At 30.3% G+C, this 25,771-nt stretch overlaps 4 protein-coding genes across 5 annotated transcripts; all 4 read right to left on the bottom strand.

Annotated features, from left to right (window-relative positions):
- Positions 1-4,227: 4,227 nt before the first annotated feature.
- On the bottom strand, positions 4,228-8,463 carry LOC114399986 (tRNase Z TRZ2, chloroplastic-like). The gene is made up of 8 exons (XM_028362228.1): positions 7,924-8,463; positions 6,921-7,083; positions 6,777-6,847; positions 6,423-6,518; positions 6,235-6,348; positions 5,483-5,551; positions 4,987-5,061; positions 4,228-4,565 (listed from the first exon to the last, which is right to left on the bottom strand). The coding sequence occupies exons 1-8, from the start codon at positions 8,308-8,310 to the stop codon at positions 4,476-4,478; spliced, it is 1,065 nt and encodes a 354-aa protein (XP_028218029.1). The 5' UTR covers positions 8,311-8,463; the 3' UTR covers positions 4,228-4,475.
- A 1,069-nt stretch (positions 8,464-9,532) lies between these two features.
- Positions 9,533-11,732, bottom strand: LOC114399978 (putative BPI/LBP family protein At1g04970). 2 transcript variants are annotated; one of them, XR_003663880.1, is made up of 3 exons: positions 10,239-10,397; positions 10,030-10,155; positions 9,533-9,925 (listed from the first exon to the last, which is right to left on the bottom strand). XR_003663880.1 is itself a non-coding variant. In XM_028362212.1 (3 exons), the coding sequence occupies exons 1-3, from the start codon at positions 11,343-11,345 to the stop codon at positions 9,731-9,733; spliced, it is 378 nt and encodes a 125-aa protein (XP_028218013.1). In that variant the 5' UTR covers positions 11,346-11,732; the 3' UTR covers positions 9,533-9,730. The 2 variants fall into 2 exon arrangements, 1 of the variants encoding a protein (XP_028218013.1); XM_028362212.1 differs by lacking the exon at positions 10,239-10,397 and adding an exon at positions 11,289-11,732.
- A 1,237-nt stretch (positions 11,733-12,969) lies between these two features.
- On the bottom strand, positions 12,970-13,579 carry LOC114399969 (putative BPI/LBP family protein At1g04970). The gene has a single exon (XM_028362200.1). It carries the CDS (start codon positions 13,407-13,409, stop codon positions 12,996-12,998), a length of 414 nt encoding a protein of 137 aa, XP_028218001.1. The 5' UTR covers positions 13,410-13,579; the 3' UTR covers positions 12,970-12,995.
- Positions 13,580-15,119: 1,540 nt separating this feature from the next.
- Positions 15,120-18,708, bottom strand: LOC114399959 (protein IQ-DOMAIN 1). Its single transcript, XM_028362189.1, has 6 exons — positions 18,526-18,708; positions 17,930-18,217; positions 17,286-17,492; positions 16,417-16,530; positions 15,783-16,163; positions 15,120-15,374 (listed from the first exon to the last, which is right to left on the bottom strand). Exons 1-6 carry the CDS (start codon positions 18,595-18,597, stop codon positions 15,261-15,263), a joined length of 1,176 nt encoding a protein of 391 aa, XP_028217990.1. The 5' UTR covers positions 18,598-18,708; the 3' UTR covers positions 15,120-15,260.
- Positions 18,709-25,771: the final 7,063 nt, after the last annotated feature.

The following is a 25,771-nucleotide window of genomic DNA, read 5'->3' as shown; positions in this document are numbered from 1 at the left end:
TGTGTATAACACAATCAACAAGGGATTTGTTTAGATCTTACTCTCTTCCATCTTTTTTTTCAATTAATTCATGTCTTTAGAAAAAATAATTAATTTAATTAATTATATTCGATCTATTAATTATTTCTATTATCATTTTAATTTTTTTTATCGATTTACTTATTTTTCATTAATGTTTGAAAAAAAATTAAATAAAAATATGTAAAAAAATATTAATGCATCTTAAAATTATTAAAAAAATCTTATAAAAAATGGACAAATAAATTTCTCAAAAAAGTTCTTATAGTGAAAGACGGAAAGTATTAAAGATATTATATGTAAATAAGTAATTCAACACAATTGATACAAGGGATTCAATACTTAATTCTTTTAATCAAAATTTAAGATTCGATTTTGGCTTGCACAGTGAATAAAGATATTTCTTTACTCTAAAATGGATTGGTTCAATAGAAGCCTTGGATCCTTTCCAGTTAAAAAAATAGTATCGTATACTACAAAATGATATAGATTCATGTATTTTCGTATATAAAGTGTATTGTGTGGTAAGTGATAATGGTATGAAGTATATACGAGTTAACAAAATTGGATTTTTCTTTAAAAAATATAGAAAAGGTCTTGCTGTAAGTAGGAAAGAATTGTTAACATTTAATTAATTAATTAATAATATTAATATTGGATAAGGGATAAGATTGAAATCAATGTAAGATATAACGGGTAAGTATTTAGGAATTTTCTTTATTTCTTCTATTATTTCATTCATCTTCTATCTTTAGTTTTTTTGAGAGAGATCCTCTATCTTTAGTTCAAATCTCATGGTTCCATCAAAACTCAAATCCTACATATTGTTACCAGAATTTCAAATCTTTAAACACCATATAACTAACACTCAAATTGAAATATAATAATTGTTTTCACCTCTCTTCAAGTAGCTCTTGCCTCTCATTGATGATGAATGAAACATGATGGATGATCAATGAATAGTGAACTGGGAGGAAAAAAAAGAAGGAAATATTAGTAATTAAGTGGAAAAAATATATGTTATGGTACCATCTTAGGCCAAAAAATGGTCTAAGGACCTAGCCTAATCAAAGAGGGTTCACTTTCATCTCAACACCCTGGATAGCATATCTGTAGTTAATCTTGTTGGTGCATGACTAAATCATCCGAGACACCAAATTGTACAATTTTTTAAGAATGGACTTGGCAATATAATTTATATATAGCATTTTCTCTTGCACATACATGCATTGATGGTCTACTTTTGACTCAAAAGCTAATGGAAAAGCAATAAAAGACTAACAATATGATCTAATGATCTATCTATTCATGTCACTTCCCTTTCCCCATAAGTATCTTCACCCAAGACTTCATATGAATACATTTTTTCCCATCCAAATTAAAGCAAAACTTTATATGATAAAATCACTACTAACTTAATTATCAGAGTGTTTGCATGGGGTTATCATTGTGAGAGAGTCAACTTTGAAGCCAACTAACATCTCATTTCATTACACCAACGTGCACCATTCTAGAAAGACAAAAGAGTATTAGGATTATTGTCTTCCCAAATAGTTTTAATCTATTTTTATTTTTTACAATTTCTTTCAATCGTATTAACCCAATTCAGATCTAATTAATATGCATGTTAAGTGAGTTAAATCAATATTACCTATTTTTGGTGAGTCATTTTTTAACCTAACTACCATTTTAGTGAAATCAGATTAGCTAGGTTGATGTGCCCAATCCATATTAACAATTATGCTGGAAAGAAATTCTCTCCTTCAAGAAAGTTTTCACGGGGCTGAAAGAAAAGTCTCCCCAATTTTTATTGTTTTTTTTTTAAAAAAAACTGTTTGTACTTTTTATTAGAAAAAACAAATTATTTGTGATTTGGTTCTTAAGCAATGATACTTTCGTTTTGAGCATTTTAATAAAGTTAAACTACTTTTGTACCTCTAACTTTGTTTGAGATTTGTATTATGCTTAATTTTAATGTAAAAAGTCTTTTAAGTTTGAAAAGAAATAGGTAATAGTTTGATAATATTAATAATTTATATATTGTTATTCAGATAAGTTTGTTGAATTTTATAATAATAAAGTTAGAAGTCATATCAATGAATTTTTTTTAATTGTAACTGCGTGACAGTTAAATTCTTTTATGTATCTTTAGAAATATAGTTGAAGTAGAAAATAATATATTTTTAAAATAATTACGTAAGATAGTTGTAATTTTTTTTTAAAAAATAGATCCAAATACACGTTAAGTCAATGTTAGAATAATTTAATTTGAAGCACGAGCAAGCTCATTTTGTTTTATACTATTATTATATTATAAAAGCATCTTGGCAATTAGTTAAGCTAAACAAACAAGTTATTTACCTAATATGTTTGGTAAAGCGAATTAGTATTCCAGGTAAACTTTACATGTAACGTCATCGATTAGAATTTGTAAATCCTAACATCGCTATTTCAAAGATTATGTCTATGTGTATTTTAGTCAAAGAAAAAGAAAACTTATGACATCAGTAATATAATCACATTTTCTGTTTAATTTAATTTAAAACCATTAATCTAATAATAATACATATGAATTAATATAGTTAATAGATAATAAGCATATAATGAGTGATTCAGTCTCTAAATTCATGTATATAAAAAAATATATGTTAGATATGACAACCTCTTAAATATAGCACAAAAAGAAAAATATAGTACCAAGAAATTTGACTTATACAAGTTCTAATTTAAAAATATATATTTAAATTTCCTAAAAGTAGATTTTATTTTAGATAAAAATTCCTTATATATATATATATATATATATATATATATATATATATATATATAAATTAATTTTAACTTGATAGAAAAGTTTCTTTTCCAAATAGGTATTTTGTCTCTCCTAAAAAAAATCCTTTTTACATACATAGTCATAGTAAAATGTTAATCAATTCACATAAGATATTGGGTTATCTATCAAACCGACTTTGTGGAGAGGTTTATCCATTTGTGATGTGGTGTTGTTTTTTGGCATATCATAGTCAATTATCTGTTCATTGAGGGGTCAAGTTCGGTGCCTTTGGCCCACAAAAATGACTCCTTAGATTAGATGCGGATGTCTACACGAGTTTGGCGCAGCTTATATAGATAAATAAAAACATTTTTGTCAAATTATGATGATTTTCTTCAATATGAATTTTGAAAGTGCTTGTTAGGTTGAAAATTGAATTTTCCGGAATTACGATTTTTAGCGCATATTCACTTGTTTGATTATAAGTTGAGTATTACTTTTAATTCTAAAACGAATTTTATATTAAAATAACTTTAAATAGTTTTTTGTTAAATAAAAAAGCTATACTGAATTTGTCATTAACTTATTTATAAAATATATTCAAACATAAATTATATAACTTCAAAATTAGTGTTACTAAATTATTTTTATTTAAAATTAATTTTACAAATACTCACCAAAAAATAAGTTATGATTTCATACATATATAAATGATGGAATTATTGCAGTGGAATCGACAGGGTTCAAAAGCGCTTTTTAACATAAATCATAGTCAAACTAATTTTACAGTTTCATAAAAAATAAAATAAAAAAATGTTTTTTTTTTTATAAAAAAAACTATAAAAAATATGAATGAAATTAATGCAGTGGACCAAGAGCAGTCGAGCTTTTCTAAATTTTGGATATTAATTTCCAAATTTAGTTCAAAACTATGTAATTAACTTTACCTACATTCTAATTTTACATATTAAATTAACAAGTATCAAACTTGAAAGTAAAAATAATTTATTTAATAAAAAATACATATTTAATTCTCACCGTGTAAAATGAATATCAATCTTTTTTTAATAGAGTAAAATAACTTCTGAAATATAAGCCTAGATGATTGGAAAGTAACGAAGACATGATTATGACTTCCCTTTTTTCAAAGGGAAGAGATTATGATAACTTTCTCCATACACACTTTAATTGCGTAAGTCGAGTTTGGATTTATCACAAACACAAAAATGGTTTCTCTAAAATAAATATGAATAAAATAATTTGTGTGAATAATAAGTAATTTTAGGTGTTAGTTAAAAATAAAAATTAATATTTTAACAGGGACCGAACTAAATCATCACTTTAATGAGTTAATCAAAGACAATTTAGATATCCAAATCAAACTTATTATTAGTCCAAAAACACTCAATTAAACCAATGCTTTATAGCCATATACATATGAAGCAGATTTTAATGTTGGGCGAAACATAATTTTTAAGGCTTTACTAAATTGTAAGTTACATAAGGGTACTGACTACTCATTCGTGCTACTTCGTTTCTTAGTAATGTATGGAAAGCTTACAAGTTAATTAATAAAAAAAAAACTGAAAACAAATATACCTAATTTACAAGAAACTATGAAACGGAGATACAATGCATAAAAAAAAATGAAACGGAGATACAACTAGTGACATTTTTTTAACACTTAAGAGTACATAGATTTGAAGCCTTCTGTGAGAGGAACCACTTTAGCAGACAACCTGGACTGCAATTTTGATGCAGCTTGACGAATATCCTGAGGATAAAAAATTGTAAATGCCTATTTTATTCACTGACTTATGAAAGAGGCACAAATTTCTTAACATTACTACAAGAACAAAACTTAGATGTGATTTCTTAAGAGATTTTGGTGGTGTTGTCTGATCAGAATTGGAATTTCATTTCAATAATCTGTGATGTCCTTCAACGCAGATGTTTATTATGCAAATTATCAAGGTAAAACTTCAATTCTGATTGAACAACACCAACAAAAACACTTAGGGAGTTGCAACTAAATTTGGCTTTATTATAAAATGCATATATGTTCCTCCAAGTGGAAGGTCAAGACAATTCACAAATCTTGGAGTTTTGCTTCTAATTGGAATTCATGAAAATATGAACCCTTGGGTAATGCAACTTGCAGGTTCAAAAAACTAAAAGGAAAACTATAACATTACCTCTATAGTATATCTTGGTGAAAAATGAGTCAACAGAACTGCTTTGTTGCGAATCCACTGTGCATTTGCAATGATCTACATAATTAACAAAGCTTACTAATCAGGAACTCTTCAATATAATATGCGGTAGAGTCATCATTCTGAGAATCAGTCAAATACAAGAATAAGTGGAGTGAATTTGACTGAGAAGGTAGAGCCATAGAGACTCTAGATTTTCATTTTGAAATGGCATGAGATTGAATCATAAATGCAACATGGCATATGCGTGTAATCAGTTATGTACTTGGTGGAACTATTCTGTAACATTTGGCCACAAAAAAGCTGTTGATGATAAAAAGATTATGATAAACATGAACACTGCATCAGTCTTACAAAAAAAACAGTAACACAAAAGAGGAAGGACAAGCACAAAGCTGCAAAAGTTGACCTTTGAGCATATTTGATTTTGTCAAGCTAACTATAAAGTAGCCATGAAAGGATGAAACATGTCATATACCTCAAATAAATGTGTATGACCATGTTGCCGAGCATGATCAATGCTGAATGAATCATCTAGGAAAGTTGCCTATTAAGAGAGTTTCAACAAGAAAAGCGATCAAACAACAAAGATAAAGTTAAGATAGCAATAAAGAAGTCAGCGCACACTACAAAGAATGGTAATAATATCTTCAAGAAGTTTTAGTTGTAGCCTCTACCCATTCTCTCATCTTCACATTTGCATAGGCAAGCAAAAATTGCTTTCTTGAATATATATATATATATATATATATATATATATATATATATATATATATATATATGAGAGGAAAGGATGGCAAGCAGGAAGGAAGAAACCACCTCAATTCATAAACTGAAAACCATAAAAAATTATAATCTCATCCTTTTCACTATTTGTTTTCATTCCTTCCAATTTCATTCTAACCAAGCACAAAAGAATTAACTGAAAATTCCCATTATAATATCTCAAGTTGTAAACATGATCATCTTAAAGAACAAGTTAAGGAACGGTTGAATTAAAGGTCCATTTAATTCATGGAATGAAATACACTTGAAGGCAGTTTTTATAATTTTATGCTAAACTTCTTGCATATATATATTTTAAGACATTGTCCCATACTTGAGATCTGAACCTCTATAGCTATTCTCTATTTCTAAGGATTTCAGCTGATCATGCTGTCAATTCTCAAAGTCCGCTGAACTTGGGAGATGAAATAATTGTACCCATTTCATTAAAATATTGTACCATACCTCAGTTATAAGAATTTTTGCTCTCAATGCATCAGCATTACATGGGTCAAGCATAAAATCTGATGTTGTATCACCAGTGAAGGCCACCTCAGGCGACAATATCATGTCTGTAATCTAGAAAGGAGAGTTCATTAAAGGTAAAGATCAAAGAAGATATAAATCAGAATTGAGTTACAGATATTACAGACCTCAATGCCTGACTTTTTCAATTTCTCAATTTGTTTCCCATTCAGGTGGGCATACTGTTTCCTCAACTTCTTCCTGATTGAGTAGACTACATAACCCTGCATAAAATAAGTATGTGTTTTCAGCAAACAAAGCATGGGAATGGCCAGATGGCATTTCTTCAAAAGAATTCATACTGAAAATATCTAGAAACAGAAGACAATACTATAGATGGCAACAAAAGTATGGTAAGCTGAAACCAGTTAATTTTTTGGACAAGTTTTTGTACAAGGAATGAGGTAACTACTAACACTGATATAATTTAATTTACCCTTCATTTAAAAGACAAGGGCTACAGAATGCTGATCAAAAGATACCTGGCTGGGTATAACATGTTGTGTTCTGAATGGTCGGACAACAAGGTTATTCCGTATCTCATACGTCTCCCCTGAAATGAAGCTTCACACATCATTTCCTTGAAGATATATCCTGATCATCAAAGATATACAAATGACACATACCCACATCCAAAGCGACCACTTCAGCGTTCAATTCAACTTGGCCCATTGTTCTGTGAATATCAAGCAGCTTCTCAACATCCTCTTTGATGCAAGGAGGTACAAACACAGTGGGAGGTTTCAAATTGAACAAACCACGGCTAGCTACATACATTGGCAGCCCTCCCTAAATCATTCAAAATCATCACACCCTTAGGCTAATTTAACTTAACATCTAATTTACAGGATACACAGAATGCGTATAACTTACAAACACATTACTAGGATGCAAAAGCACATTCACAGGTATTTGATGCCTCCCAAAAAGAAAGGCCAGCATTAGATTACGTAAGTTGATTTTAGAGTGTGTCTGGCTTAGTAAAATCCCGTTTTCCAATGCATCTTAAACCCAAACCTCCTCTCACATTGAATTGGCATTCAACATGCCTATGTATGCCATCTAAGTTATCCCTCACAAATAGGCCTAAGTTCTAACATAAAAAACTTAAGGTGCTGTTTGGTTTGAGAAAACATTTTCTATTTTCATTTTCTGCTTTCACTTTCTACTTTCACACCTAATTACAAAAAAATGTCAGTGTCTTGACTTTATTTTCTCTTTTCAAAAGTTACTGTAAGAAACAGCGAAAATAGCTTTTTATTAATTTGTTTTCATTATTTCCTATATATACTTAAAACAGAAAACAAAAACAAGACTCTTTTTTTTCATACCAAACAGCCTTCAGGCCATGTCAATCAACTATGAATTGACTTTGAGTTTAATGTCTATGCACTGCCAGTGTAAACCAATTTTACACAATCATTCAATCACAAATCACCGTTTAAATTATTTTAAGATAATTATTTTAAATTCAACAAACTTATCATACAATATGAGTTGTGATTGAATGAATATGTAAAGCTTTTTCCATAGCGCATAACTTTTTTTCTCATTTACTAATCCAAAACAAAACAAAACAAAAACACCAACACAGAAAACGTTATTGGTGACAAAAGTGGAGAACCTTACAATGTGATCAAGATGAGCATGAGTAATAAAAAGGAAGTTTTGTTGAATAGCCCTACTAGGGCACCTCCCAATGTCAAAAGTGCACTTGAACTCAGGGATTATGATACATGTCTCTTGGCCTCCAACTGAAAGACCCTCTATGGAATAACCTTCCAAGTCCAAAACTTTCCGGTTAACCTGCGACCGGGCTAACCGGTACTGTTCTTCGTGATCAATCGCTTTGCTGATTTCTGACAAATACCCCGACGACCCTTTCAGGACATTGTTGACATGGCTCTGCGTTGAAACTTGGTGGTGGTACAGTGGTGCCTTTGGAGGGAAAATGGGGTGCTGAATTGGGAAGAGTTGAGGGGTCTTGAAAGCTAAATTGCTAAGAGAAATTTGCATTGTTATCTGTGAATTGGAGCAGAGAGAGATAGAAAGAGAGGGAGAGAAAATGGAGGGTTTAATCTGGGTTTTAACAACGTTGGTGTCTGCCTGAACCTTGTGTACGTTTTTGATGGAATTGGAGGATAAGGTTAACTTGCAAAACACTGTCGTTTAACTTCTGAAGAACATTTTTTGTATTCATTTTCAAATTTTGACAATGTATTTATTTAGTACTACTTTTGCATAGAGAGAAAATTAAATAGGATTCTCCCGTCAGATAGATGTTTCCTTGGTGAACATAAGATGCTCTTAATCTTTTTGAGTTGAGATAAAGTTGATAATTTGATATGATTTTTCTTCTGGAATAACTTGATATAGTTATTATTATAATTTATGAATAGTGATATTGTTTAAAGGTCAAGTTACATATTCTATTACTTTTTTTATATATGGTTATTACTTTCTTTTAGCTTTTTATTTTAGAAATAAATAATTTTTTTAAATAGATAATTAATACTGTTGCACAATGTTGTAAGAAATTACCGATGAAGGAGTTTGATACGGCTTTTAAATAGAAGAATTAGTTCTTATATAAGTAACTAGTTCCTATGATTAAAATTATTTTGCAACATAGTATGCTAAATCTATTTTAAGTTATTAAATGATTATATCATTACAATAAAAGTTATTAAAATTCTTAAGAGAAGAAGGATTTTGTACTTATAATATAATTTTTTTACACATAATTCAATTAAAATTTTTAATATAAAATAAATTTGTTAATTTTTAAAATAATTATATTAAAATAATTTAAATAATAATTTATAATTAAATAACGATGTAAAATTATTTTACATATATGTTAAACTCCTTATATATTCCTATAGTAAAGGGAGCCGAAAACAAGTGAAGTAAACAATAATAAAAAAAAAGAGTTACACTTTTACGCTCTATATTCATCAATTCACTTCCATTCCACTTTACCAAAGAGTGTAATAAGACCTTCACTTTTTTTTTTGTTACATAAGAACCTTCACTTTGCCATCGGAGATGCCTGCCTCCTTCTTTTATGGACCCATATTAATGTTGCAATAATATGGTGTATTATGATTTTTTCTTTAAATTTTGTGCTTTCTAGAATGATTTTAATCTACTCAGTCATAATCAAAACCAAGTTTGTAACATCAAATTTATTCAAATACTAACTCTAATCCAAATGTGCACATGCTCTTTTGTAAGGTTTGATAAACCTCTACTTCTTACATGATAACTGGCGGTGCAAGTATTTGAATCAAAGTTTGTACAGATGGTTGCCCAATTTCCTAGCAAGTAGCAATTAACAAATGAAATAAGAATGCACAAGTAGATGCATCATCTTGATTTCTGATTTGAACTATTTACATTCCATGATCAATAACCATACACTCTTTTTATGTACTCAGTTTAATTGAAGAAAACGCTTGTTTGAATCTGCAAAAGCTACATCACTGCAAACTGCAAGTCCTGAAGTTGACAAGATTATCTCTGCGTTTTGTAAGATGAAACCATGAATGATGGGCAAAGGTAACCCCCTACTGAGGCGTGCATTTGCATATGGCAAGAAGATGGTTTCAATAAGTGTCCACACAACTGGCTGCAGTAGGAAAAGAGAACAGCCATCATTCGTGAGAAACTTTAGAATTAAAATTTTAGTATTTTTTATCACGCTTCTTGTACAAACATGAAACAGAAAGACACCTGAATGAGGTACATCCGCAGATTTCCAATGTTGCTCCATTTCGATGACATTTGAAAGTCATTCAATCTGATAGAACCTACGAAGTTGTTTCCTTTGATTTTGACCAGGCCAGTACCTTGAATTACCTGTGTAAACAGGATGCAATATAACAATAGCAGTCATTCATTGTAAAGGAGCAATACATTACAACAACAAACAGGGGCAATACATGATCTGATAAATTTTGGGAATTCGGCAGCTCTGTTAGTGGCAGGATTTGGTCATGGAGGGTGGCACTGCTCCAATGCCAATTTTAGATTATGGGGGTTAGAAGGAAAAGGAGAGTAAGAGATTCTGAATAATTGGCATCTGATGAAAATATAGGCATGTTATGTCATACGTGATGCAAAGCAAGCACCAATACCTATTTATACTTAATAATTCATCAATACTTACATCATAAGATTCCCAACACAATGAGTTTCCTAATATTCTAACATAGTCTACCACACAATGTTAGCTTTAATTATTTTTAAGCTGACTATTCTTCAATTATGTTCCCCCTATCCACCAGTGGTTGAGTAGATACACATAGTATCTGGATAAAATATACCTTGCACAAATATACAAAAACAAAGTAGCACCTTACTAACACTAATCGTGACAAACTTCAGTAATTCATTTGAATAACAATCAGTTGCAACATCACTACAAAACTAAACTGCTAAAATGATTGGTTCTTTAAACTCAGCTTTTCCTGATGCTAGTGTAAGGTAGAGGAAACCAAAATTTGCCTATTTCTTACCAAGCAATCATTGTAGTTGAATACTCAAAAATATATTATTGAGTTGAAGCAATCATTGATAGCAATCCCTTAAACTGATAAATATTCACGAGTCTGACATACAGGGCAAACACAAATAGTCTGCAGCCAAAACAACCTACTATCCTAGCAAGGACTGTTGACCACTTGACCAACAAGCCAATCCACTGGACTGGAAGATTGATTAGCCAAGTATTTTTTTAAGATAAATGACAGTACTAACAAAGACTGATATGGATTAGCTTCCTTATAGAAAAAAGAGAGTATGAAAGAGAGCTTCTCAAAGTTGTACAATTAAGCTTGCTGAACTCCATTTTACATCCACACCAGCCCGTAGAATTTATCATAAAATAATATCTAGTACACCAAGTAATATTCAGAATGGTGATGAATAAAACATACACATAAATAAACTATAATAATAAATGTAGTTAATTTAAATACTAATGATCTTACCAATGATATGCATGCCATTGGTATTACTTCATCTTCTTCCAAAACATCAATTGTCATGTATGCAAATATGTTGGCACCTGCTTTCTGATTTTGAAATCTCCACAACTGGAGGAGAAGATAAAGATAAATTCCAGTTCATGTCATGATTTGGGTATTTCTTGTACAATTTTTAGTTAAGAAAAAAGGATGAAGAGCGGAGATGTTGTGTGGACTATATAGGGCTTTCAATAAAATTATGATACTCAGCAAGTTTCCAAAAGGTGGTCTTCTCAATATCCTCTTTCTCAATGATCCTTCATGAGAATCTAATACGGATATTTCCATACCCTTGATAAAGCCAAGATGCACCTCCATCCAATTTTATTGAAATATCTTTAACATTAGACCCACAGTCCTTGAGTTTCAGCTTCAAAGACTCTTCCTGGTTCTCCAAACCCAATGTAAGTGCTACTTCCATGCCTACAACCTTTCCAGCAGGAGCACTAATCAAATTCCTTTCTGATTACAGTCGTGAAGAAGATGAACAGACAGAAAGAGAAATAATAATTAAAAAAAGAAGATATCATTTTGATCCCATGCAGACAAGAATAATCATATATCAAAATAAGAGTATTTACATTCCATAAAATAAGTAAAACAAGAATACCACATATAAATGCCATAGTGAGGTTTATAATTAAACAAGTTAACATTGTTAGATATACCAAAACCCACAACTGACAATGACATAGTATCCTTCAAATCACAAAGCATACCAGAAAACTAGTTATCACTTATTAACAATCCCATTTACAACAAACACCTCTTAAAATTCCAATGAAACAACAAGCAACAAGTGAACCAAAGAAACTAGCCCTCCCCCATAAAGAGATTATGTTTCAAACAACAACTAACAACACAAATTTGCAACTTAACTAAACATAATTCTGCACACACACATACATCTGAATTTAATTTTAATGCATGTCATTGTCAACTCATGAGAAATCATCTTGATTATGACTTTTAAATTAATTATAATAGAAATCAATAAAATCACTATAACAATCTATAATTGAAATGGTATAAAATACTACCTTTTTTCATATTTTTTAATGTTTTAACTTTTTATTTTTTCTCCACAATATTTGTTGTTTTAGAATTTCAAAGTCTAATTAATGTGTTTTTTTCTCAAATATATTATTATTTAATACCTACCACTAGTACAAGTTTAAAAAATAAAGGTATTAAATAAAATCATTTTAGTTTAAATATAAGAATTTTTAGTTTCATATTTCTTAATTTTGTAGGTAATAACTTTAAACGTAAACATTAAAAGACATGAAAATCGGGTAATAACTTTTAAAATACATTCTAATTAAATTCTCTGTACATATAGTCCTTTCCATATTCATGTATATAAAATTGAATTATCTAATTTATTAAAGTAAAGAAAAATAATTAATTTAGTTGATAAAATAAATTTATCTTAAATTTATAATTTTTTTAAAATTATCATTGTTATTAATATTTTTCTTTTTTTTTAATGATTTGTTGATACATTTCTTTTTTCTTGGTCTTTTAATAAAAAATATTTTTAGTCTAAAAATGATTAATTGAAGGAATGTTATAAATTAGGTTTTTATAAAAAGAATCATCCCTATTTTAAATTTAAATCTTATAAATAAAAACGTCCTGAACAAATAAAAAAAAAATAAAGGATCAATTTCATGCCTGAACTTCTGCCCTATCTCTGTCAGATGTCTTAACAGGCACAAACCATGTACTATAAGAGTAATACCAATTGATGCTCAAATTACAAGTAACCCCAGAAGCTATTATGGAAATTCCAGTCTCCCCTGGCTTGACATGCGAGGAAGGAACATCAATATGATAACTTGAGATGTTAGAGAGCACCATGTAGACACTACCCACTACTGGGATTTTCACAGTCTTTTCAATATTCGGCAATCCAAGTGAGGCCAGTGAGGAAATCGCCTTGTTCACCAGCAACTCCTTCATAAAGTCAAGGCCATTTTGGGTAATCAACAGGGATATAAAAGCTTCGTTTTTGAGTTGAAATTGAGCATACCCTTGAGTCAATGAAGAGGCTAATAGAAACAGAACAAAGAAAAGTGCCATTTTGGTTTAGGGTTCGCGAAAATTGGAGTTGATCATCTGTTGCTGCTGCTGGGACAAAGAGAACATAGGGAAAGCAAAGACAGGGAGAAAATCTTTCCCAGGACTCAAACACTGGTGAGGGAAGTGAAAAGTCCAAAGTGTCCATTTTGATTGGGAGTTTATCCAGTAGAAAAATAAACGCCGGCTAATTTAAAAAACATGATTTATTCTTTAAAAAAAAATATTTTTTTATGACTTAAATATAATTTTCATATTTATAATATTTTTTTTAGTTTGTTATTTATTTATTTTTTCATTTTATCCGACATCTCAAACTTTTACCTTTAATACATGATATTAGTTTAAGTTCGCTAACTAACTTAATATTCTGTTAATTCATTGTATTATCGCTTAACCGATAAGCTGATATCCTTGTCGTGTCATTATTTAACTTAATGGATCAAGATTAATAATATTAAAAGTAAAAATTTATAAATATAAGTAGTAAAATAAATATAAAAAAATTAGATAGCAAACTGGAAAAAAAATATGCATTTATTTATAGAATGAATTTATAAAATATTTTTTTTAACATTACTGCTGTACCAATATTCTCATTCCAAAAGAAACCAATTCATGAATTATATTATCATAATAAAATACAACTATTTTATTTATATTTTAGACGGCATGCCTATAGAAAATGCTTACCACTTGAAATTAAATAGACTAACAACAAACGGATAAGGGTTTATAAGGCTCGGTGGTTTAGGAAAAAGAAAGGAACTGTGTTCGAATTTTTTATTTATAAAAATTAACAAATTAAAAACTAATATTTATAGATATAAAAAAAATAAATGAAAAGAAAAATGTGGAACTTAGTATGTTTGGGAATAAGGCTTTCAAGAAAAATAAAAAAGGAGGTGAGTGTAAATTTTTAATTTGTAAGAGATTAGTATAAGTATAAGGATAAATGTTTATTTTATATAATTAAAATTATATTAAATTATATCATAATTAAAAATTGTATTAAATGATTATTCTTGAATTTGTATTTTAGATTTTGTTATAAATATCTATATTGTGTTATAAAATTATTTTTTAAAATAAAATATTAAAATTTATTTTAGAATTTAAAAATGAAAAGAATAATTGTAAGAGATAAGTATACGAGGAATTCAAGGGTAATTGTTTCTATGTGCCGTTTCACAAATTCATAGTCTTTAACATTTTCTTCTAGTGATTTAAACTTAAGCATAAAGAAATATAATTTTTTTCAAGAAAAACTTGAGTTATACTCAACTTGTCTACATCCTCACTGGCCATTAACATTAACTATGTTTTTATAGACATATGATTTTCATTTTGAATTATGATTATTATTTTTAACGTTTTATATTGTAAAAAATTGAGTGATTGGAAAAACCGAAAAAATGATTAAGTTGGTCTAAGTTATACTGAATAAAGCAGGTTCGCATGGTTCTTGTATTATTCAGGAGTAATTTTCAAAAATGAAGTTAATATAATATATGATGCTTCTAAATTAAATAAATACTTAGTTGCCATACGTACAATTATATTCATTAGGCTTAAATAACAATTTAATCCATTTAAAAAAATCTTATTTTTTTGTTTTTAGTTTTTTAAAGATTTTTTTACTCCATCAGGTTGGCCAAAAAATCAGCACTGTATTGGTTCTGCTTAATAATGAATGAATTTTTGGAAAGCAAATCATCAGAACAACCATCTCAATCTTGCACTTGATATTATGTACAATGTACACATATGATTTATGGAATCAACAATCTACTAGAGAATCCAACCATTACATCTCAATACTAGACACATAATTTGACTTTATTTGGTTACAAGTTACACATTAGAAGCTTTCGAGGTGCTTAATGTAATTTCATCCCTGTTTCCCACTTGCTTTTGTTTTTGCTTAATATCCTTGCTAGCATTGCCTGAACCATCTCTCTTGCTTACCTGTGGAAGCATAAGAAATCTATATTTAGAAGATGGTAGAGATACACAAGCAACATGTTCATGCATTCTAATCATATCTTTCGTGATCATGACATTATATAATATAAAAAAGTAAATCATTATTTTCGTCCTTAAAAACGTAAAGAACTATCACATTAGTCTCTAAAATTAAGAAAATTGCGGATAAGTTCATGAAATTTGTATTTGTTATATCCAAGTCTCTAAACTTACTAGGTTACTGTCATTTTAGTCAATAAACATATGTTTCAGGAACTAATATAACAAATTAACAACAGAGGCTAAAATAGTAGTTTGTTTACTCGTGTAAAATCACTGAGACATGATCATGAATATGTTATGCTTGGCTTGGATGGCATGTGAACTAATGAAGAGATTCTGAGTTCTGACCTTTGGCTGCTCTTCATGGAATTGATAACTTGGCACTGTTTTCCTCCTTGAAACAGTTCTCCTAGCTTTGAAGTTGGTCTTTGGTGTATGTGGTTTGAAGCTAAATTTTTCTTCTCGTGAATTGATGGAATAGTTATCAAAATGAAGGGGCACTTCATTTGACCCGCAGCTCTCCTTTTCTTCCCCAGCAGCATCCAAAAATCTTGTCATGATTGTGAATTTGTGACTACCATTAGAAGGGTCATACTGCTTCATGGCATGGCTTTCAACTGATGAGGTCTCAGGAAGGCGTGTTGCCATCCATCGTTCAAGCCAGCTCCAACTCATATTTGACTCCATTCTATCAAATTTTGGAGATCTTCTCTTTGAACAGATTCTTAGCTGCAACAATCAGGAGTGTTTGTTACCAGCCTTGTATCCTTTATCTACATTTAATGTCTATGTACCATCCAGGTAAAGAATTTTACACTGTCAACTAATTAAAAATTATTGTTATGATGACTTTAAGTTAATTATCGTAAAAATCAACAAACTTATCATGCGTAATTGTTTGTAATTGGATGGTAGTGTAAAGTTTGTTTATACTGTTCACTTTATCCGTGCATATATATACTATTTACTCTTTAGTGTTTACCTGTTGTGAGAAAGCATAAGCCAATGCTCTTTCCCTTCTGGTTGATGCCTCCATTCTATTCTGCATCCTCATTTTTGAAACATAGCTACTTACTGTGCTGTCATCCCAATCTTCCTGAAAATGTCTATGTTACTATGCAGCTTAACAGAATTTTGATTGGTTTGAACTTGTAAACTATAGCCAATTTAATGGGTACCAGTTAAAGTTCAAACTCTTAGAAATGCTCCAACAATATGTGCTATGTATAAAATTAGCGAACCTTGCTTGCTTTAGTTGTGACTTTAAATTAAAAACAAGAAAAAACCATGTGTGCCAGAAAACTGGTTGTACGGACTAGAAATACCTTGCTGAGAAGTGAGAATTACCAATTAAGGTGTATCCTGATATATTTAACTTTTGGCTATGTTGGAGAATGCAAACAAGAAATGGGAAAAAAGTGGCCAGGTGGAAGATTAAATTTCAACATCAATATCACACTCAGTCTTGTGGTACTACCAATTGAGCTAGTGACTTAGTTGGCCTAGACCCTAGACACATTTATAATGTGGAACAAATTAACCTAAAAAGATTATTTATTAAGTTAACATGTTGATCTTCTTTACACCCTTCTTATCACTCTTCTGGTTCTTGTTTTTCTTTTTTTGAGAAGAAATTTTTGATTAAATATTAATCACTCTTTTAGTTAATCATCTGAAATTTTAAAATATGTTCTGGAAGATGTCTTAAATGGTACTTCTGTCTAATTTCTTTGTCCTTTTCTTCTGAATTTATTATTCTCTTGAGCATATCTCAATTTTAATTTTTTTTCTCTTTTAAACAAAATCATGGAGTGCTAGTACTTCACAGTGCATCATTGTCTTCTGTTGTACCTTTTGTTTTATTGCTTGAGTTCTGGTCCTGTGCTGAATACGGTGGCAAATGCCCTTTTTTTCTCCTTCAAAAGAGAAAACTTCTGTGGAGTTTGCGGTTTGGACTTCAATTGATGTGCCCATGGACTTTCTGTCTGGACTTTCTGTTGCTAAATTGAACTCATCTTTTCGAGTTTGTGATTTGATTTCTCCATTTTGATGCCTCAACTGTAACGTGCAGCATATTAGTGATGCTAATAAGCCAGATTATATGCTATGATTAATAAACAAACTATGAATCATATATTAAGCATAACATACCATTATATGCTAAGATTCTAAAAAGTAACCATTGGCATTTTTTCATTAAAAATTTAAAAAGGGTTCAGTAATGGAAATGGGAGAAATTATCAAATTGGAAGGGTGAAAATTTACATTGTAGATAAATGGTCATTTAATTTTCCTCAATTCTCTGTTCAGTGTTGCAATTTTCACTCATCTCATGCACTCCTTGAACTTGGTACAAACAACTATTAAGATAAACACATGAATATGTTTTTAACTATTCCCTTCACTTAAAATACAATCTTTCCTTAGACTAAGATATATATATATATATTACATGAATAAGAAAAAATGATGCAATTAAAGCTTGGGGAGCTAACCAGGAAGCCTCTAAATGCTGATTGAATAAGAATAGCTGCTTCTTCCTCATTCAATGATTTTTTGGAGTTTGAATCTGTTCTGTTCTGTGTTACATTCTCCACAGTTTCTTCACAACTGGTGTCTCCTTTATCATTCAACAAGTCCTCATTTACGGACTGTGAAACCGTGACTTCAGAGCTCTTAACTGAAGCTGAATCATTCTCTGCAAGCACTGAGTTGAATTCATCGCCACACAAGTATGACCTCACAGATAACCATCTTCTATTTTCAGCACTATTGCGCCTCACCTGTTAATTAGCATGGCATGATTCAAAGCTGGTTAATGCAATACTAACCAATGGACTCTTCTCTGACACTAATTAAGACCAACAAATGTTAAGGAAGTCTAATTCAGTTGGTTGAATAGGGTGCGCGAGTAAATGTAAACCTTCTCACACTCTTGGATATAATAAAAAATTAAGACCAATGAATGAAGAACATTATTGCAACTTAAATTGAGCCAAGACAATTGTATTATGCATTCATTCTTTTTCTATTGTAAATTTGTAGATACTAACTAGATAACAAGTGCAGCATATAGAGAATAGAGGCTCACTTTGTTTTCATGAGACCCATCAGAACGATTTTTGGAGAAGACACTTCTTACCAACTCCCCAGTGAAACCCATCTTCTGTTTTCTAAGTTCCACAAGTAAAAGCCTTCACAAATTCCCCACGAGATGTCCTCAACCATATTAATATATGCCAATGCACGTAGGTGGAGTAGTAAGCTACATTATTATTAGGATTGGATAAAGTATAAAAAGGAAAGTGATACATTCTTACTTGATCAACAATATTAGACATTAAATAAAAATAATATTGGTGGTGTTATTTTAAACGTTACACGAAACTGCTAACTTTTTACATATAGGGAGAGACCACATGTTAGCTAGAAATAAGCTTGATCATGATGATCTGTGTGCAGAGCTGTAAGGGTACCCTCTAAATCAGAAAATAATAGAAGCTGTGCAAAAGTAAAAGAAAGATAAAAAAAGGGGGGGAATGGAGTTGAGTGCATATTTTTTATTGCTTTTGTATATACTTTTGGCACATGGCTTGCAGATGATAGGCTATCATAAAGCTTACTTGTTGCTGGGGTTATGTCTATTATTCCTTTCTGGTTACTGCTTCCTGTCCTAAGGCTGGCTTTTCTTTTTAATTATTTTTTTTATCACTTTAGTTTGATGCCAGTAGCTTTGGGGACAGGTTAGGAAGCCTAGAAATTTTTTCCAAGGATTCTTCCCTATCAATTTTGTAGTGCGCTTTTGCAGGTGAGGTGTGTTTCTTTATTTTAGATGATCTCATGAAATGGCAAAGGTGCAATATGTGACACACATGCTAACTCACATAATAATATAAAATTTTATTATAGTCATATGAAGATAAATAATTTATTTAATGAAAAAATTACATTTAATTTTCTCTAAATATAAAATTTTCTTAATTAAATAATAATCACGCATAACAAATAAAAAATAAAATTAGTCTTTAATCTAACGAGTTAATACACATTCATATCTTCTGGCCCTGCATAAAGAAAAATATGACATGCTAATAAGTAATAAGTGATAACTCCTAAGTCATAATTCACTAGTCAATTTTTTTTTTTAATGCGGGGTGCCTTTATGAGGAAGTTGATGGAAAGCCTATAAAAATGAAAATAAAAATTGTCATGACCGTCTTTAGTGAAAATCCCCGGAAATTATATAGTACCCATCAGATCTACATGGTAATTGGAGAATCAGGTATTGCTCCCCTGCTTCCCCATCTCTTGCTCTACCAAAAATAACGGATTTTTTCCGAAGCTTTTGGGAAAGATTGATGACTAAAAATTTAATTACCAATAATTATTTACATAAGTGACACAATTACAAATCATCGTGATATGTTCTTTAACTTATAATATTATATTAAAAGTTATATCAACAATAATTTTCTAATAGGTAAAATATTGTTGGAGTTTATGTAAAATTTGAAAAATATTAATTTTGTTCTCATAATTTTTTTTTATTAATTTGGTACTTATAAAAAGTAAAATAGTTTTTTTTTTATTTTCAGTGATAATTCCGTTAGACAACAATTTCACATAACTAACAGACTTACATGTGTGATTTGATTACAAATGAATTTAGTAACTAAAATCCTCCAAAATAAATTAAACAATTTCTTACGGCTAATTCTCCCCCCCCCCCAAAAAAAAAAATTATAATTTTTTGTCATTTCATAGATGATTTTTTCATACTTTTAGATGAGATTGAGAGAAGATGAAGCATAAATGTGTTTTGGAGTCTTCGGAGTGTGTTTGAAAAAGTATAAAAATAATAATTAAATCTATTAACTACATCAGGAAATCGTTGAACAAAATTACCATCGAGAATCAAAAAATATATATTTTATTTTTACATGAATCAAATTAATACAAAAAAATTATAAAAGATAAAATTAATACTTTTTAAATTTTACATAAACTCCAAACATATTTTACCCATTTCTAATTGATTAAAAGTATGATAGTCATAAGAGAGAATATCAATCTATATATGAAAAAGGTCATAAAAGAGAATATCAACTATTGAGAATTTTATGTAAATTGACAAAAAAAAAAACTTCAAACTCATATTTAACTAGTCATGTTATAATCTTGAGTAAATTACACTCTCATTTCTTAAAGATGTAAATAATACATTCTTTTCTTCTCTTGTGTTAAACTTTATACTTCCTTTTCTCACATATTAGAGTATATGGCACTTTATTTTATTTTTTTAAAATTTTCATTAAATTCATACTTTTAATTTTAGAGTGAATGAAACCCAAATTTTCTACCAGTAGAAGAGATTTACAATACGTAGCTAGCTATCATACTCTATCTGCAAGTGTATACTTTGGCATGGAAATGGTGAACCGTTGATTATATATTTTACACGAGTGAAAAAAGGTTGAAAAATACATGTACTTGTATTATATTGTGTGTAGAATTGAAGTACTTGTATAATTGTGTGGCAAACAATTCATTCTATTGACACATGCCTTAATGATTATTTCTGAACACATGCATGTGGGCAACACATAAGAGACCATGCAATATGTTGTGCCAATCCATTTTCGAAGGGATGGTTGAATTAATAGTTACTATTATTTAAATACTTAATCGCTACATATAAAAGTGGTGATGAGCATGTGCAGCCCACTAAAGAGCGTGGACTTTGTAGTTGTTTTCCCTTTTAGGGTTAGAGGCTTTTAGGCTTAGCTAAACAGCGTCAAGAAACCCTCGTACATGATTAATATTAGAAGTGCTTCATTCATCCATTTTTTGCTTGGCTAGCTATCTTTTAGCCTATCTTTAATTTGACTTTTCATTTTCATTTTTTTTGTACAAGTTGTCATTGCTTTGTGAATAATGTTTGATAACATATATATATATATATATATATATATATATATATATATATATATATATATATATATATATATATATATATATATATATGTATATATGTATAAGTATAAAAATATACATAAAGATTTTGTACTAAATATAATATTTTTTCAAGGTGCAACAGCTTCATGTAAGTTTTATTCTTTTAAAATTTGGGACTGAAACGCTTCTCAAGAAAAAAAAATTGTAACTGAAACTGTTGTTCGTAAAGCGTCGAGTTGATATTACATGACAGTAGCCATTAGTTGTATAATGGAGCAGTTTCTTCAGCTTGGTTGACTTCCATATATTTTCAACTTGATCATGTTCTTCAGCCATTAATTTTTTCTAGGTACAACAACTTCAGGTAAATTTTATTCTTTTAAAATTTGTGACTGAAACTGTTCATGCAAAAAGCGTCAAGTTGATATATTACATGACAGTAGTTGTATGAAGTTAATGGATCACTTTCTTCACCTTGAGTTGACTTTCATACTATTTTCAACTTGATTATGTTCTTCAGCCATTAATTCTTTCCTACCCCCACCCCATATAAAATAAAATAAAAATCATTAAGTATATATATAATATTATGTTGTCCAAAGTTAGGAATAAAACACAATAAATAAGCATAATGAAATTAGGAAGTGGGAGAGGGTGCTAAAAAATATTTATACTTTCATTGGCCATTGGAGAGCTCGAACATATGTGTTGAAACATGTTAGCTGATAAAAAAAAAATGTGTGGAAAGATTCTTATCATTTATGCGAGAATAAATTCAAATATTTTTCAATAGGCAAAATCTTTGTTAGTTTAAGTTGAGTTTTCAAATGTTATAAATCTCAAACTGATTAAAATCAACAACACTTTAGTGATTGCTTTGGTTGAAAGGTGAAGACTTGAATCACACACATTTGATTTTTCAGTTGGTGAATGCACAATCACTTTGTAAAATGTTGCTCTTCAAGTGGGTTTACGCATTGATGGAAAACCAGTTACCAACTCAACATATTATGTTTGGAAACAAACTTGCACATAATATATAGGTGTTGTTCCCTAAAAGAATACACTAGTGAGATTAATCCTGAAACTAAAATGGTTAAAAGGTAACATGTTGACTCTCCTAGTGGAACCCACACAACTACAATTAGCAATACATTGCTGAACATACATTTTAAGGTTGATTGGTGGGGTTTTGATGCCAGAAAAGTTAGGAAATAAAGTTCATTTGATGTATTTACCTATGTTAGAAGATCTTGAATGGGCTGGACGGTATAGCTGGGATTTGGCATGTTTACCACATTAGTACAGAGAAATGTGTAGGACAATTTATCTATCATTCAAAAAATGGAAGGATGTATAGTGTTGTTACAATTTTGGGCATGGTATCTCATGTCTTTTATTCAATCAAGGGTTGAGCGCCAACTGTCATATCTATTTGCAATTAAGTAAACAAAAATTTCTCACTTAATCAAAGACCATTTTTTATAATGTATTTGACACTAACATATTACATTTCACTATATGAAGTGGCGGAGGGCTACGATTTTCTGGAATCTCACACAGTGATGTTATAAGCTATAGATTAAGATTCAATAATGTGCGTAACAAGGAGGTTGAACCATTTATTTTTGTTTTATTTATTCAATCTTTAATTACATTGTTTTTAAAATTATTCACACAAAATTATTTTTTCAATTCCATTAGGTGTCTTTATAGAGGGCTTGAGTCATTTTCTACCAAAACATGCATTCAAAAATTTTAAAATATGGAGTGTTTGTGTCACTTTAATTTGTTTCCTAATGGTGCTATGACGGCAAACTGACATGGTCATGCTCCAATTTAGACTTTGTCAAGACATACCAAATTCATTGCATAATCTTGACAAACTCCATCATATTGATATGAGAGGACTCAATGACACAAATTGGATAAAGGATCATCAATAATGGGTTGAAATTTGAAAGAAAAGACGTAAATATGTGTTATTCAACCAACATATTCAATGACATCTTGAACATATGAGTCATTACATGAACTAGTATTGACCAAATTCAAAAGTTTGTCTAACACAGTTTACAACTCATCCAAATGTTACTGACACATCTTGCTCAACTCTAGGGATGGAAACTGAACAACATCTTCCACAACAAAGCTCATCAATTGTTGCCAACATGTATGCTGAATGACTACAAACACCTCCTCAATCATATGAATTCATGCCACAACAACATCCTCATTAAGATTATGGGTACAATCCGTAGTTCTTCAATGCTATCAGAGAAGATTTTATGAGCAATCTCGTAGGTACAAATCTTCGAACATAGGAATCTATTTATGCATACATGCAAAGTATGCACATACCTTTATTTGCATCTATTGAAATACTAGTATGAGGTGAAGTTTCATATCGTGTAAGAATATTAATGAAAAGGTTGAGCATCATATAAGTGAAGACAAGACCCATAAACCAGAGCCTTAAGGTTTTGGGTTAAAGTATGATATCAAGTTCACTTATGTGGTTGCTCATAACCCATTGGTATAAATCTCTCCAATATTTACTCTCCTTGCATTACACAACAATTGGTATCAGAGTAGTGGATCCCTTGTATCGAAAGTCTTCTTGACGGTGGGTTCAAGCGGTGTGTCCCGTGGTTGGAGCAGCGATGAAAGTATCTAGAGCATGTGGGCTCTGATGGCCATCATGGAATACTCGTAGCTTCTGTTCAAAGGGGAGACTACCATATGAAAGAGACTCATACTTGAGAGGGAGATTGTTGGAGTACAACTGTGAGGTGAAATCCCACAACATATTGCTTAAAACATGCAAAGTATATCCACTCTTGTGTATTATGATGGTGACATGATTTCATCATATGAAATGATAGTTTTTGACACTTAATGCCTTAAGGAAAATAATTTTTAACGCCAACGGAGGTTGCATAATTTTACTTAATCTTTTTTACCATCAACCAATTTACGTAGGTGATGGTTGTGTTGAATACGATCGTATGGAGCTCAAGCGTGACGATGATGTGAGAAAAAATGTTTTTCATTTATTCAAAATTTAGTAACAGAGGTTTGATTGAATTGAATATAACTTTTGGACATTCTTCAGATAAAACCTTTGCCTTGCTACACAAACCAAGAAAACCTTTCATGTATTATGTTATTAAATGTTACTAACCTTTATTTTTTCTACTTCCCTGATTTCTATAAGTTTAAAAATAAATAACTATTAAAAACACATTCATTCATTCTTAAAAAAATACACACACACATACATATATATATATATATATATATATATATATATATATATATATATATATAAAAAGTGTGCTTTAGCATAAATTTCAGAGACATCTTCTTGAAATTAACGCAATGTGCATAGCACACCTTTCAACTCGATATCTAAATGCCTCTTGGATGTTCTCGGCTCTAACTAATTTCACTTTTCTATACTAATCCTATGATTCCAAAGCATGTAAGTGATCGTGTTCATATCGAACATATTGTAGTTGAAATTGGCTGGGATTAGCATATTGATATAGATGTGTGTGGATGGAAGGAATAATGAGGGTGATTGCGGCTCTAATGGGGAGGAAATATATAGAAGCACTGTTAATGATTGCGAAAATTGCTGACTTTGAGTCTTTGATGAGTGTAATTAAGGGAATTTGAATTATGTTAATTCATTATATCAAATACAGCTTGCATTGGGTAAATGGGTTAGAAGCCTTAATGTACACCTTTTTTTCATGCATGAGTTGGTTTGCATAACATTGGCCCAACGTTGGCGAAAGTGATGTGGTCCCCGTTGAAACCGCGGGGACATAGTGTTACAACTTACAATGTGTACGAAGAAGGGCTGAAAAGAAGAAGAAGAAAAAAAAAAAAGCTGTCAAAGAGACAAGAAGAAGAAAGTGGCTGTGGTCCGTTTATCTAGAAACACTCGGTAGGATGTTACACATGAAGATACCTAGTTCACTATTTGAGACTTGAATTTCTGATAGCACCGTGAATAGGAGGAATTGGACGAATAAAAAGACTTATAGAGGCAACGTTGAAGGAGTGGCAGGTTGGAAAATTGATGGATAGGGCTAACCAAGGAAATGATGATGAAATATTGACCTATTATGTGAGTATTAAGCATAGGAAAAGCATCGCAACAGGGAATTTGGAGGGACAAAGTCAGGGATTGGGAGGATGGAGGGATGTGAAGGGATCTCTATTAAAAGTTATGATGATTATTTTATATAATATTAGAAGTAAAAAATTGAATAGAGCACAACGCTGTGTTTACAAGAAGAAGAAATTAAAAAAAGTTCTATGAACAAGAAGTTATGCTTTCAATTATGAGATAATGATAATTTTGTAATTTT

Source organism: Glycine soja, chromosome 2, assembly GCF_004193775.1.
Source record: "Glycine soja cultivar W05 chromosome 2, ASM419377v2, whole genome shotgun sequence".
In the NCBI taxonomy this organism is placed as follows: Eukaryota; Viridiplantae; Streptophyta; class Magnoliopsida; order Fabales; family Fabaceae; genus Glycine; species Glycine soja.
The sequence above is the reverse complement of the archived record's forward strand: the minus strand, read 5'-3'. Positions and strand labels throughout refer to the sequence as shown.

Coding starts and splice junctions, on each gene's coding strand:
- LOC114399959 (XM_028362189.1), bottom strand. CDS start 18,597: ATGGGTTTCACTGGGGAGTTGGTAAGAAGTGTCTTCTCCAAAAATCGT. Junction 17,493..17,929: donor CAGCATTTAGAGGCTTCCTG/GTTAGCTCCCCA, acceptor TGCACGTTACAG/TTGAGGCATCAAAATGGAGA. Junction 16,164..16,416: donor CTTATGCTTTCTCACAACAG/GTAAACACTAAA, acceptor TGATTGTTGCAG/CTAAGAATCTGTTCAAAGAG.
- LOC114399978 (XM_028362212.1), bottom strand. CDS start 11,345: ATGACAATTGATGTTTTGGAAGAAGATGAAGTAATACCAATGGCATGC. Junction 10,156..11,288: donor CAATGGCATGCATATCATTG/GTAAGATCATTA, acceptor CTGTTTACACAG/GTAATTCAAGGTACTGGCCT. Junction 9,926..10,029: donor TGCGGATGTACCTCATTCAG/GTGTCTTTCTGT, acceptor TTCCTACTGCAG/CCAGTTGTGTGGACACTTAT.
- LOC114399969 (XM_028362200.1), bottom strand. CDS start 13,409: ATGGCACTTTTCTTTGTTCTGTTTCTATTAGCCTCTTCATTGACTCAA.
- LOC114399986 (XM_028362228.1), bottom strand. CDS start 8,310: ATGCAAATTTCTCTTAGCAATTTAGCTTTCAAGACCCCTCAACTCTTC. Junction 6,848..6,920: donor AGTGGTCGCTTTGGATGTGG/GTATGTGTCATT, acceptor GCTTCATTTCAG/GGGAGACGTATGAGATACGG. Junction 6,349..6,422: donor TGAAAAAGTCAGGCATTGAG/GTCTGTAATATC, acceptor TCTCCTTTCTAG/ATTACAGACATGATATTGTC.